This window comes from Megalobrama amblycephala, linkage group LG9 (genome assembly GCF_018812025.1).
Source record: "Megalobrama amblycephala isolate DHTTF-2021 linkage group LG9, ASM1881202v1, whole genome shotgun sequence".
NCBI classification, from domain to species: domain Eukaryota; kingdom Metazoa; phylum Chordata; class Actinopteri; order Cypriniformes; family Xenocyprididae; genus Megalobrama; species Megalobrama amblycephala.
The window spans coordinates 21,664,008-21,677,036 of NC_063052.1; the positions used below are offsets into that span (position 1 = coordinate 21,664,008).

The 13,029-nt window shown below is 38.5% G+C and overlaps 2 protein-coding genes across 9 annotated transcripts in view; one reads left to right on the forward strand and one right to left on the reverse strand.

Annotated features, from left to right (window-relative positions):
- Positions 1–7,204, forward strand: part of fam131ba (family with sequence similarity 131 member Ba) — a 38,285-nt gene extending 31,081 nt beyond the window's left edge. For all 7 annotated transcript variants that reach the window (XM_048202081.1, XM_048202080.1, XM_048202084.1 and 4 more), the window contains 4 exons: positions 518–658; positions 2,765–3,057; positions 4,545–4,802; positions 4,878–7,204. In XM_048202081.1, the coding sequence (XP_048058038.1) occupies positions 518–658; positions 2,765–3,057; positions 4,545–4,802; positions 4,878–5,114 (929 nt within the window). In that variant the 3' untranslated portion in view covers positions 5,115–7,204. The remainder of the gene's footprint in view (positions 1–517; positions 659–2,764; positions 3,058–4,544; positions 4,803–4,877) is intronic.
- Positions 7,205–9,186: 1,982 nt separating this feature from the next.
- clcn1a (chloride channel, voltage-sensitive 1a) overlaps positions 9,187–13,029 on the reverse strand; it is a 31,749-nt gene continuing 27,906 nt past the window's right edge. For both annotated transcript variants that reach the window (XM_048202072.1, XM_048202071.1), the window contains 3 exons: positions 12,851–12,955; positions 9,759–9,845; positions 9,187–9,674 (listed from right to left, as the gene is read on the reverse strand). In XM_048202072.1, coding sequence (XP_048058029.1) covers positions 9,192–9,674; positions 9,759–9,845; positions 12,851–12,955 — 675 coding nt within the window. In that variant the 3' untranslated portion in view covers positions 9,187–9,191. The remainder of the gene's footprint in view (positions 9,675–9,758; positions 9,846–12,850; positions 12,956–13,029) is intronic.

Here is a 13,029-nt window from a genome sequence, read left to right on the forward strand (position 1 = left end):
TGGGCAGATGAGTCTTCGACAGCTCGTTGAGACCAGCATTTTAGAAAAACTGAGCAAGCTGTTGGGGTAAAGTGTGAAGCACACAAGATCTAAAAAGTCCCTTGTATGATCCTTGAGGGGGTGATCCCCTTGCTCCAGCAGGAGCAGACAGACAGCTGGTATATCCATTCTTTTTTTAAAATAATTATTAGTCTTTATGAGGGTTTGTGACTTTGGCAGTTTGATACATACTCCGAAGCACTGATTCAAAACAAAATGTTCATAAAGCTTCAAAGCTTCATGAAGCAGTGCTTTGAAATCGCCCATCATAGATATTTTTGAATAGCGTTTTTTTTTTTTTTTGGGGGGGGGGCACAAAAAGTATTATGACAATAAATATAATATTATTATAACAACAAACAATTATTATAACAACAATTATAGTATTATAACAACAAAACCACTATGAATATGTAAATATTTTAAATGTTTATCCAGTATATTTCATCTTTAAAATATCAAAATTGTAATCTTACAGGCATTATGCAGCAATTTGCCATCTCTGAGGCCACACTCCTAGCCTGGACCTCTATGGATGGAGAGAGTTTCTGTGTGGACTCCAACCAGGGCAGCGTGGCTCACCTCAGTGAGGTTAACCAGGAGAGCATCACTAGCAGAGGTGAGGGTCACAAACAGCTTTCATTCAGAATTACCACTTTGTGCCATAACAGATTGTTTTAGTAAGGCACCATCTTCTCTATTATGTTACATATATGTTTTGTCATTTTGCTCTCTTTGTTTGATTTCAGATGAATAGAACATCTTTTGTTAAGCCATGATATGATATTACAAGTACACACTTCTTAAGCTCATGCTTGCACGATTATTACACTGGCAGCTCAAAACCTTGTGAATATTCAACCACTCTTGCAGTAAGAACTGTTTGCTTCTTTTTACAGGAGTCTCATAACCAAACCTCTTTGTTTAACTGATGTTAGCACTTGATATTTCTGTGGATTTGATTTATATTGTTTACCTAGCCTTGAATGATGTGCCTTGCAGTCCGTTTGACAGGTCTAGAGCGCATTGCCACCACTTTATTTAGAGTGTGGAAATGTGTCAGAGATGCCACAGTGACAGCTGCAGGCCCAAAGGCAATGGGTGAGAATCGCGGAGCATCGGTTTTCCTGAGGTTCAGCTATCAGAGCTATAAGAAGCCAGGATGCAGCGTAACACCAAACAAAAAGGATGTCTTTGGCCCGATTTTGTCAAAAATAATGAGGATTTAGTGTAGCGTACTATTGTATGGTATGGTATGATTAGAAAAGGTTTTTCCAAATGGGGGTTCACAAACCCCTGGGGGTTCGTGTGGGAACTGCAGGGAGTCTGTGAGTTGATGAAAAGTTAATAATTAAGTAAATCAAATATAAAAATAAATAAATGGGGCTGCACAATTAATTATAATAAAATAGAAATTGCGATATAGCTCAGTGCGGTTATCAAAATAAAATCTGTGATTTAATTAAATGGTGTGGCATGTCAGTGTGGCTCAGTTCACAGTAAATGCTGCTTCTCATGAACTTCGTCTTTATATGCACTGTGAACTTAATGTGCATTTTGGGTTTAGTTCACATTATATACACATTCATCATTTTCAACACTTCTATGGACAGAAGTTTACAGAATGTCACCAGTATGTCGCCAAAATAAAAGCTTGAGGATTGAAAATGTTAAAACCAGATGGACCGAATGTTTTAAAGTGAAGAATTTAAGATATAAATATTGGAATCTGATTGGCTGAGAACCTTTTCCTGCCATGTGATATTCTAATAATATCACATGGAAACCGTTTCACAGTATGTATCACATCACTTGTTTCTGCCCGATCTATACTGGCAGCATTTCTCATAGCAAGCGTCAATGGTGGAGGAGCAAACTCACTATAATTGTACAAATACTACTGTTATTGTGCCATGGAATGTTGTTTTAGAATATTAGCATTCTGCAATAATTAAATATGTTAAATAACATAAATATACTTTATGAATTTAATCGCACTTTATTAACCAACACCTTTCTTGCTGATCTTCGATGATCCAATTCAGCCATACTAATAAGCAAAAATGACTTTAGATAAACATCACATTTGTGTTTCATTTTTGTTTTTATTGCTTAAGTAAGAGTGTTGAACTTTCTTCTTCTGTGTGTTCTTCTAAAACCCTGAAAGGTTTGTTTGTGCTGCGCCCTCTACTGTACAGGCATGAATTTCCATTTCCTTCATCCTGAGGCTTATTCATTTCACTTTTGGTGTGAAAGGGCCTTTACATTTGCCCAAAATAGAACCTTTGTGTTCTTTGTTATTAAAAAACAAAACAAACCCAGCCCAGGTGAGAAAAAGTGATGTAACACATTACTTTCCATAAAAAGTAATTAAGTAACACAATTAGTTACTTTTTAGGGAGTAATGCATTTTTGTAACACATTACTTTTAAAAGTAACTTTCCCCAACACTGTCTGTATATATATATATATATATATATATATATATATATATATATATATATATATATATATATATATATATACACACATCTAATATATATATATCTCAGGGGGTACTTAATATTTTAGGGGTTCAGCTGACAAATAAATTTTAGGAATCCTTGGATTAGAACATTTTTTTTTTTTTTTTTCAGAAACCACTATGGTTCCATCTGCATTTGAATTGCCCACTTCACCTTATGACATTTTGTCCGTCTCTCCCATTTTCTTGTCTGTCCTTCAGACCAGCCGTTGCATCATTCCTCTGCAGATATGTGGCCTCACACTTACGTCTCCCAAGGCCTTTATTGTCTCTCCTCCTCTGATGCGTGGGAGCCAATCAGCAACGAGCCATCAGGCGTGGCTTCTCCCGCTGCCGGCTCTTACATCATGGCGGGCGGGGCTTCGGGTGAGGGTTATGACGGCTCCACCCACTATCTGACACAGCAGCAGTTGACGTTGCAGCAGCAGAACCACCTACAGCAGTTCCAACAGTATCAGCAGTACCAGCAGCAGCAGCTCCTGCAGTACCAACAGGTCAGAAAACATACGGTTTGACACGCTGCCATGTTAACATGCTCAGAGAAACACTACAGAGTTGTGTTTAGTTCTACTACTTGACCTCTTGTAGCCGGGTGAGGTCTATGGCTGGTCCTGGGGACCCACTGTTCTGCTCATTTTGCATGTCTCTTTTACTAAACACACTTGATTCAGATCATCAGCTCATTAGGAAAGAGCTCCATGTACTGAGTGTGTAAGATTAGAGAGACAAACAAATTGTGCAGAGTGGTGGGTCTCCAGGACTGAAAACCTCTGGTCTTCAGGGTGGTGGTAATATGACTCATTTTGTATTTGAATCTGGAGATTTTTATAGTAAGAAAACAATACACATTTAAAATGTAAGATTTTTATTAAAGGGGTGGTTGATTAAGATTTCACTTTTTAACTTTAGTTAGTGTATAATGTTGCTGTTTAAGCATAAACAACATCTACAAAGTTCAATGCAAAGGGAGATATTTTCTTTTAAAGAATTCTGTGTTTAAGGACTACAACAAATGGCTGGTAGGGACTACAACGAGCTTCTTCCCGGGTTGGTGACATCACTAACCCTAAAATGTACATAAACTCCTCCCCTGAGAACATGCAACAAAGGGGGCGAGGCCATATTGGGCTGCTTTAAAGAAGAAGAAGAGTTGCTGTAGTAGAGTGTTGCTGCCATGCCGTCATTTTACGCCAGACTGCTTCACAAGCGAGGGTCAATTCAATGCTGGATTTGCACAAAAGGTTAACATGACGGCACATGCTAGTCGATGAGTTGAATCAACTCCACAGCAACTACATACATTTATCTACTAACCGTTCAGAAACATCCAGATGCATACTATAAGTTGGTTTGAACAATGTAAGGCTGAACACCGCTACTGACAATCCTCATTTTGGCTGCGTGAGATTCTCCAGCTTTGTTGTTGTTGAGCAACCAAAGCACAAGCTGTTAAAGCTCCGCCCTCTTCTGGAAAGTGGACCGGGAGCAGCAGCTCATTTACATTTAAAGGGACACATACAAAAATGGCATGTTTTTGCTCACACCCAAATAGGGGCAAATTTGTCAAGCTATAATAAATGATCTGTGGGGTATTTTGAGCTGAAACTTCACAGACACATTCTGGGTACAACAGAGACTTATATTACATCTTGTGAAAGGGGCATTATAGGTCCTCTTTAAAAAATTATTTATTCAGCAAGGATGCATTAAATTGACAGTAAAACATTTACATTGTTACGAAAATATTCAGATATTTCAAATAAATGCTGATCCTATTCATTAAAAATCCTGAAATATTAAGCAGCACAACTGTTTTTAACATTGATAATAATAATAAAAAAGTTTCTTAAACACAAAATCTGCATGTAATCATAAAATTCTGTATGCTCTTTTGCCCGATTATCAAAGTTTCTTTTTCCAGTCATCATTACCTCATACCTGAAAATATTCCCAATTCTTTTTCTCATGCTTTCTCTTGAAGTCATTGGAACATCGACTGCACAGCACCTCCCAATCCTTACAAGCCACGCCCAACAGCACTATTCACAGTTTGGGCCCACCCACTCACCCGAGACTAGCTGACTTGTGGGCGTCGGCTCAGGTGGAGCCCCATCAGGTGGAGTTGATGGGACACATGGGCATGTCCGCGGCTGAAATGGGAATGGCGGAAATGTACGGCGAGGAATCCGCCATGGAGACAGAATGCATCCTGGAGCAGCAAGAGGAAGAAGAAGGCAAGGTAGGATATTTAATTTCTACATCATTTACCACTTTATGTTAACATCGTAAGAATTTTTTTTCTCCCTTTCTCAAGGAGGATGACATAACACTTACCCTTGAACCCGAGCCGACATCCGTAACACCCGTCCTGACTCCTCTGCCTCAAAGAGAGGACTCCACCCCACCTGGGGTCATGAGCCCAGGACAAGCACCAGCAGAGCCAATGACTGAGCACATGACCTACGAGGTTACATCCTGCGTCGTCCAATCGCTGGAGGAGAAAGAAGAAGAGGTGGAGGATGGGGCCGTGGTTGCTGTGGCAACCAACTGACGGTTCAAATTGAGGGCCAGCTGAAAGGACGGAGCGAGGAACATAAAAAATGAAACTGTCTGTAAAAATAATCAACCAATTAAGCTATTGTATATGCCCTTTTACCCCAGATGTGTACTCGTACAAACTGTAACATCAGGAACAGATTTATTCGTTATTAAACGCTAAAAGAATGCTCTCTTGGAGCGCCGGGCGCATATAGAGACCAAACGTTGGAGAGCGTCAAAGCCAGGATGATACATTATATGCGCTGCTGCTGTTTTATGCGGGAGTGCAAGTGCAAGTCCAAGGCCACTTGCATATGAAAACAAAGAGTGCAATACTGAGAAATCAATACAACCAAAAGAAAGTGCATGCGTTTTTTGAGTATTTAATTGACTGAATTAACAGTATCAACATAGTAATAATATATATATTGATTTTTGTAATAAAACTAAAAGCCAATGAAACAATATGTATTTGTATGTATATATAATATGTATGTACTGTATGTATGTTAGTATGAATGTATGAATGTATGTCTTTAAAGGTATATTCTGAAAAAAAAAAAAAAAATGTTATGAATTTGCTGTTTGCGTGAAGTGTCCCCATGTACCTCCAACACACACACACACACACACACACACACACACACACTGATGTGCACACATTTACACATCCTGGAAAACATATTTTTGCTCTTAATATAACCAAGCACAATACTGCCCAAATGGAAACAGTGCTGCCCTTTTCAACATCCTAACTGTATTGTTACTAAGACTTATGCACTACTATGGACATAAACGAATGTATTGCCCATCTTCTTTAGCGACAGCCCGGTTCTGTCCTAAAGTTTTTTTTTGTTCTACTTAATATTTTTTCATCAATGTATGTGTTTATCTGTTTATCTGCCTGGCTGAGCTGCTCAATATTGATTTGCACTGAACAACAAAAGGAAAACTGAAGAGTCATCATCGTCATTCTGGGAAGTTCCATCAATCTTCTCATGCAAAAAGAGGAGAAAACTTTGGATACTTTTAATCCATTGAGTCTGAGACTACAGGAAACCAAATTGGGAATCCTGAAGACCACTCATGGATCCATCCATTTCCATTTTTGATGAACTAATATGTAGGAGCCATTTGCTTCATGCGTATTTTCCATGTTAATTTGTCGCTTTCAAATTCTGTAGCTGACATAATGCAAAGAGATAAACTCATTACCTCAGTAAAATCTTGTGGTAATGGGCTAATTGACATGTTTGGTCACAGTATGTTTTTGTCACAACAGACCGTATGACTGTGGAAAGAAGTAAAAAGAAGGTGCTTTTCTGGTTTGTGCTTGTAGGCTTTCCACTAATTATTTAATATTTAAGCTGTTATTTAAATACCCGCTGCAGAAAAAAGTGCCATCGACTACTAGTGTGCACATTTTAATTCTTTGTCGATACTTATATACGTTCCAAAAGAGAGGAAAAAAAAGTGTTTTCGATGTGGCAACATTAAAACTAACTTAGACTTAGAAGCCGTTTGGTTTCACAATGATTTTTATTCTTTGATGATTTTGAGAGTTTTGATTAATGCCGTTATGCAATGCTGAGGCAACATTTATTTTTCTATACTAATGAGGCCTGCAAGTTGTCATTCTTTGTGATATTTCGAACATCGTAGGACTAGTATCTGCTGAAGGAGAGTCATTTTCACAGATCTAAAGGATGTATTTGGATTGAAATTCGAAACCAGATAAAATGAGAGAGATTGAAGTGAATAATCTCTTGAACAAAATTACATTCTTTGGAAAATACACTCTTAGCATCTTCGATGTAAGAGCTCTTTGTGAAATGTCCAAAGGATGGCAACATTAATAGCTGACAGCAATGATGTCATAAGGTCATAATTCTGTCATACTCTGTGAAATATGATGCACTTAGTGCAAAATGGCAAAGAAATGCGGTTTTTGGTTATTGTGGTATAAATGCGGTTTCGGGAATAAAAAATAAAGCTAGGTAGGTAGTGATATTGCCGTTTCTTCAACTCCATTCGGTGTCATCATGTAACCTCATTCAAATCATGTGCATTTTAATGTGCTGTAAATAAAAACCTTATTGTGAAGCACTGTCTCATTTGTTAACGGTTTTAGAGATTGATAAAAGATCATAAAGAGAAATAGCATAGAAATATATTAGGATACTCTCTCACTGTGACGACCCGATGTCTTGTTTGTCCCGGACGAGCCCCCATTTTGTTACGGCCCGTGGCTCAAAAGGCCGCAACAAAGAAAGGGACACACAAGTTTGCCAAAAGTAAGGCATAAACTTTTATTAATTTTTAGGTTTATTAACAAAATAGAAAATAAGACAAATGGGTGTTAATGTAACCGTCAGTTAAGTCAGGATTGTAAACTGCGTTCATGGAATGTAATGTGGAGCAGGTGCAAAAAAACAAAATTAAAACCACAAAGTCCAAAAGAAAAACGCAGCCACCTAAAGAGTGGTAAATGGCTTCTTTTACAAGGATACAAGGATATAGAAGCCAGGTGTGTGTTATGAAGCCGTTTATGAAGGAATCATCCATCTTCCGAACATTGGAGGGATGGGGGAACATTTATTATTCCACATCGCTGACAGTAATCTAAAAAAGCATGTGCCATAAAAGTTTTTCAGATTTGTCAGTTTATTGAATTGTTATTAATTCCTGGAAGACACCAAGATTGAATGGTTTTAGATATATAAATGTCCTCCCTCCTAACGTAAACTAAAAATTTGAAAAACAATGAGACAAAAACAACATCATTAACCTTTCGAAATTACTTTATCAGACATTTTCTGTCGATATCTCATCACGCCAAGAGGGAAAGAGATGAATGAATAAATAAATTAATAAATATGACAAAAACAAACAAATCGAAGCAAATAAAGTAAATGCTCACTGACTGAACAGACACAAAATCACATTAAATTAAATGAAACATTTAAACAAAAACAGTAGTTCACATGAACCAACATAGATTGTTCATAAACAGTCCTTGGTTTAAAGACATGAGAGACACCTGAGAGAGAGTTTTGAGAGAAAATATTGATAGATGACAACAGGATACAAATGGTTTCATTAAGAGAGGATAGTGTGCACACCCTGAATTTTATTCACGTAAAAATTTAGAACTAGAAAAGGGCACAAGGAGACTATGTTTCAGGTGAAAAGAAGGTTCAGATTTTGAAAAGGTTCACAATGTGCCACCTGCTGGCCACATTTTGTTTCAGATATTTTTGACAACTACAAAAGTATAATGCAGTGAAAATTTTCCTTGTTGTTCAATTTGTTGTCAATTTTGCACATTTGACAACATAAAAAGGGTTTGCAACCTTTAATAAAGGGTGCATATGAAAATGTCCAGGGGCCTCATTTATAGATTTGAACTTACAGTGTGCATACGCTAAATTCCACGTCAACGTTCATATTTATAAAAATGGACTTTGACATGGAAAAGTGTTTAGCGCCACATCAGGGTCTAAGCAGACAAATGCAGTTTTCCTTGTGGCAGAGAATTGGAGTACTGCAAGTATTTGGATATCTAAGCAATTCTTGCTGCTCGCCATTTTTAAAGAAAAGGATTTAGGGGAGTTTAATTTTATTTACAGAATTTTTTTAGAAGAGGGACAAAAAAGAGGAAGAGCAAGTGGAAGAGAAAACATTTATTTACAGAAATGTTTAGAGGAAATAGAAATAAACAGGGGAGGTGTAAGTAGAAAAAAAGAGGAAGAAAAAGGCATAAAAAGTACAGAAATGTTCAGCAGAAGAACAGAGAGATCAAGTGGAAAAAGAAGAAAAAGAGAAGAAAATATGTAGAATTTTGTTAGAGGAAAAATAAGAAAAATAAGAGGAGAACTCTTTTTCTTTTATTTTTCTTCTATGATTTACAAAAAGAGAATAAAGAAGAGAAAGGAGAAAAGGAAATGAAAGAGAGAGGAGGAAAACAAAGAAAAGAAAAGACATTTTAAATGAGCAATTAAAAAAAACATGAAATTGTTATATAAAAATAAAAGTGAACAAAAGTACACTGATCACACCTCAAATAAAAGAAAAAGAAACTTTACTTGTCCTAAAGGGGCTCCTCGTCCTCATTTTCTTCACCCTCTTTGTTTTCGGGGACGGGTTGCAGGGTGGAGAGAGGGATGGGGGGAGGAGAGGAGGAGGGCGGCAGGCTTGGGCTACTATCAGCACTTCCTGCCTCACTGTGACTACTTCCTGTACCACTACTGCTGCTACTGCTCCTGCTCCTGCTGCTGCTTACTGTCGTTGTGCTACTGCTGTTCCCCACAATCACCTCCCGTTTCACTCCCTCAATCCACACCTCCATCTCCTCCTTCCCTTCCTTCTCTGGGGCCGCCAGGCTGGGGGAATGGACTTGAGGGACCACGGGTGCGGACAGAGGCGAGGAAGGAGCTGTGGTGGAGCCAGGCGAAGATGGTGGGGAAGAGGCCTGAGGAGGCTTCGCAGCTTTGCGAATGGTGTCACGAAAACTGGCCAAAGGGGGGCGCAAGCGCACGCCACTGCGTGTTGAGCCCTCAATGGCTTTTTGGAGCTGATGAAGAAGAAAAAATAAGGGTTAAACAGTCTAGAAAAAAGAAAAATATCTAGCAATGACAACAGATTGATAAGCTACTACCTCTTTCAGTGCCACAACTCCCACCAGTTTTCCAGTGTTGGTTACATAGGCATGACTGAGGCCCAGTAAAGAGAACAGGGTATGAGTCTGGTGAAAAAAAGGTGAAGTTTTTATTGACATTACATAATCCTGAATCATCTTGATAGTCTGGACAATTTATATATATACAGTGGGTACGGAAAGTATTCAGACCTCCTTCAATTTTTCACTCTTTGTTATATTGCAGCCATTTGCTAAAATCATTTAAGTTCATTTTTTTTCCTCATTAATGTACACACAGCACCCCATATTGACAGAAAAACACAGAATTGTTGATATTTTTGCAGATTTATTAAAAAAGAAAAACTGAAATATCACATGGTCCTAAGTATTCAGACCCTTTGCTCAGTATTTAGTAGAAGCACCCTTTTGATCTAATACAGCCATGAGTCTTTTTGGGAAAGATGCAACAAGTTTTTCACACCTGGATTTGGGGATCCTCTGCCATTCCTCCTTGCAGATCCTCTCCAGTTCTGTCAGGTTGGATGGTAAACGTTGGTGGACAGCCATTTTTAGGTCTCTCCAGAGATGCTCAATTTGGTTTAAGTCAGGGTTCTGGCTGGGCCATTCAAGAACAGTCACGGAGTTGTTGTGAAGCCACTCCTTCATTATTTTAGCTGTGTGCTTAGGGTCATTGTTTTGTTGGAAGGTAAACCTTCGGCACAGTCTGAGGTCCTGAGCACTCTGGAGAAGGTTTTCGTCCAGAATATCCCTGTACTTGGCCGCATTCATCTTTCCCTCGATTGCAACCAGTCGTCCTGTCCCTGCAGCTGAAAAACACCCCCACAGCATGATGCTGCCACCACCATGCTTCACTGTTGGGACTGTATTGGACAGGTGATGAGCAGTGCCTGGTTTTCTCCACACATACCGCTTAGAATTAAGGCCAAAAATTTCTATCTTGGTCTCATCAGACCAGAGAATCTTATTTCTCACCATCTTGGCAAACTCCATGCTTGCTTTCATGTGTCTTGCACTGAGGAGAGGCTTCCGTCGGGCCACTCTGCCATAAAGCCCCGACTGGTGGAGGGCTGCAGTGATGGTTGACTTTCTACAACTTTCTCCCATCTCCTGACTGCATCTCTGGAGCTCAGCCACAGTGATCTTTGGGTTCTTCTTTACCTCTCTCACCAAGGCTCTTCTCCCCCGATAGCTCAGTTTGGCCGGACGGCCAGCTCTAGGAAGGGTTCTGGTCATCCCAAACGTCTTCCATTTAAGGATTATGGACGCCACTGTGCTCTTAGGAACCTTAAGTGCAGCAGAGATTTTTTTGTTACCTTGGCCAGATCTGTGTCTTGCCACAATTCTGTCTCTGAGCTCTTCAGGCAGTTCCTTTGACCTCATGATTCTCATTTGCTCTGACATGCACTGTGAGCTGTAAGGTCTTATATAGACAGGTGTGTGGCTTTCCTAATCAAGTCCAATCAGTATAATCAAACACAGCTGGACTCAAATGAAGGTGTAGAACCATCTCAAGGATGATCAGAAGAAATGGACAGCACCCGAGTTAAATATATGAGTGTCACAGCAAAGGGTCTGAATACTTAGGACCATGTGATATTTCAGTTTTTCTTTTTTAATAAATCTGCAAAAATGTCAACAATTCTGTGTTTTTCTGTCAATATGGGGTGCAGTGTGTACATTAATGAGGAAAAAAAATGAACTTATCTGCAATATAACAAAGAGTGAAAAATTTAAGGGGGTCTGAATACTTTCCGTACCCACTGTATAAAGATGTGTCATTTACACCAGGGTTTCTCAAAGTGAGGTTTGTGAGTTGATGAAAAGCTAATGATGAATAAAGCAATAAAAATGTAAAAAATAATATAAATACCTCATTTTAAAATAACAATAATAAAATAGAATCAAAATAAAATGTCATGTGGCCATTAACGGACATCAGAAAACTGTGAACGTGAATGCGTTGTTAAATTATTAAAACGTAAAATTTCAGGGGCTGTTTACACGACAATTTTGATGTGTTTTGGTCATTTATTTAAACAACAACCGTGTTTTGCAAGTTTTTGAAAATGATACCATTATTGTCTCCATGTAAACAACAAAAACGCGAATTTGTGAAAACAGTGAAGTCATGCGCATGTGTGTTATGTGTTGTCTATAGGTGCATAGTGTTTCTTTACAAAGTGACATCGCCAACTACTGGCCTGGCATGCATAACACAACGTTATTAGTCATTTTCACAATCCATTTTGAATGGGATTGTTTTGACAACGTTATCGTCTGTACATGAAAAAAGCAAAGGAAAAACGTTTTTAGTACATCGTTGTTGTGTAAACATACCCTCAGAGGGTGCTTCAAGTAAATATTTTAGGTCCGTGATATTCAGCTGAAAAAGTTTGGAAATCCCTGATGTACGTTAATAAAAAGGAATGCGCTGGCATTAATATTCTGGCTAATACAGAGAAGCTGATAATTATTTAAAAATATAAAATAATATATTATTTTAATTATGTTTCATAATCGACCGTTCACAAAGACCCGCTGCCTTTAGTTACTGTTGCTATGTTCAACAAGCCATGCCGCTCTCACGCCACACATCATGTTCTCATGCAGTGAAAAATACATCGAGGAGCAAAGAGGACACTGACAATGCTTCAACAGACAAGCCACAGCAGGTTACTTTTGATATGAAACAAAGTCTCAAATTTCAAATTTTGTAATTTTTTAAAAGAAATTTAAACAATAAATACCATTTTGTTGCTCTTTAATGTGTTGTGACAGATCGCTGTAGCGCTTCAGTGCAAGCAGCTCATGAACCTATCATCTCTTCCTACTAGTTAAAGGTGATCTAAGTGATCCTGGGTGGAGTAACTTCCTGTTGACGTTCAAAGTGTTGTCAAACAAAACAGAGGCTAGCTAGACCCTCCCTGGCTGCTATGGCTGCTTTATAGCTGAAATTTGTTTCATAACTGATGAATTTTGCAACATTAACTCTGTTATTTTCCTGTTTATTACTGTGAAGCTGCTTTGACACAATCTCTATTGTATAAAGCGCTATATAATTAAAATTAACTTGATTTGGTATGTCTCACCTTATGTAGTGACGTTCTCTCCACCAGCTGGAACGGGGAGGGATCTATTCTGATCTGATCAATATCCAGAGGTTTATCCATCTCCGTTTCCTCCCAGGCTTTGATCTATGTGAACCAGTCACAACCAGTTTTTAACTCCACTATGCCTTGTTTTACTTTAGCAGCTCATCTGCATCTAC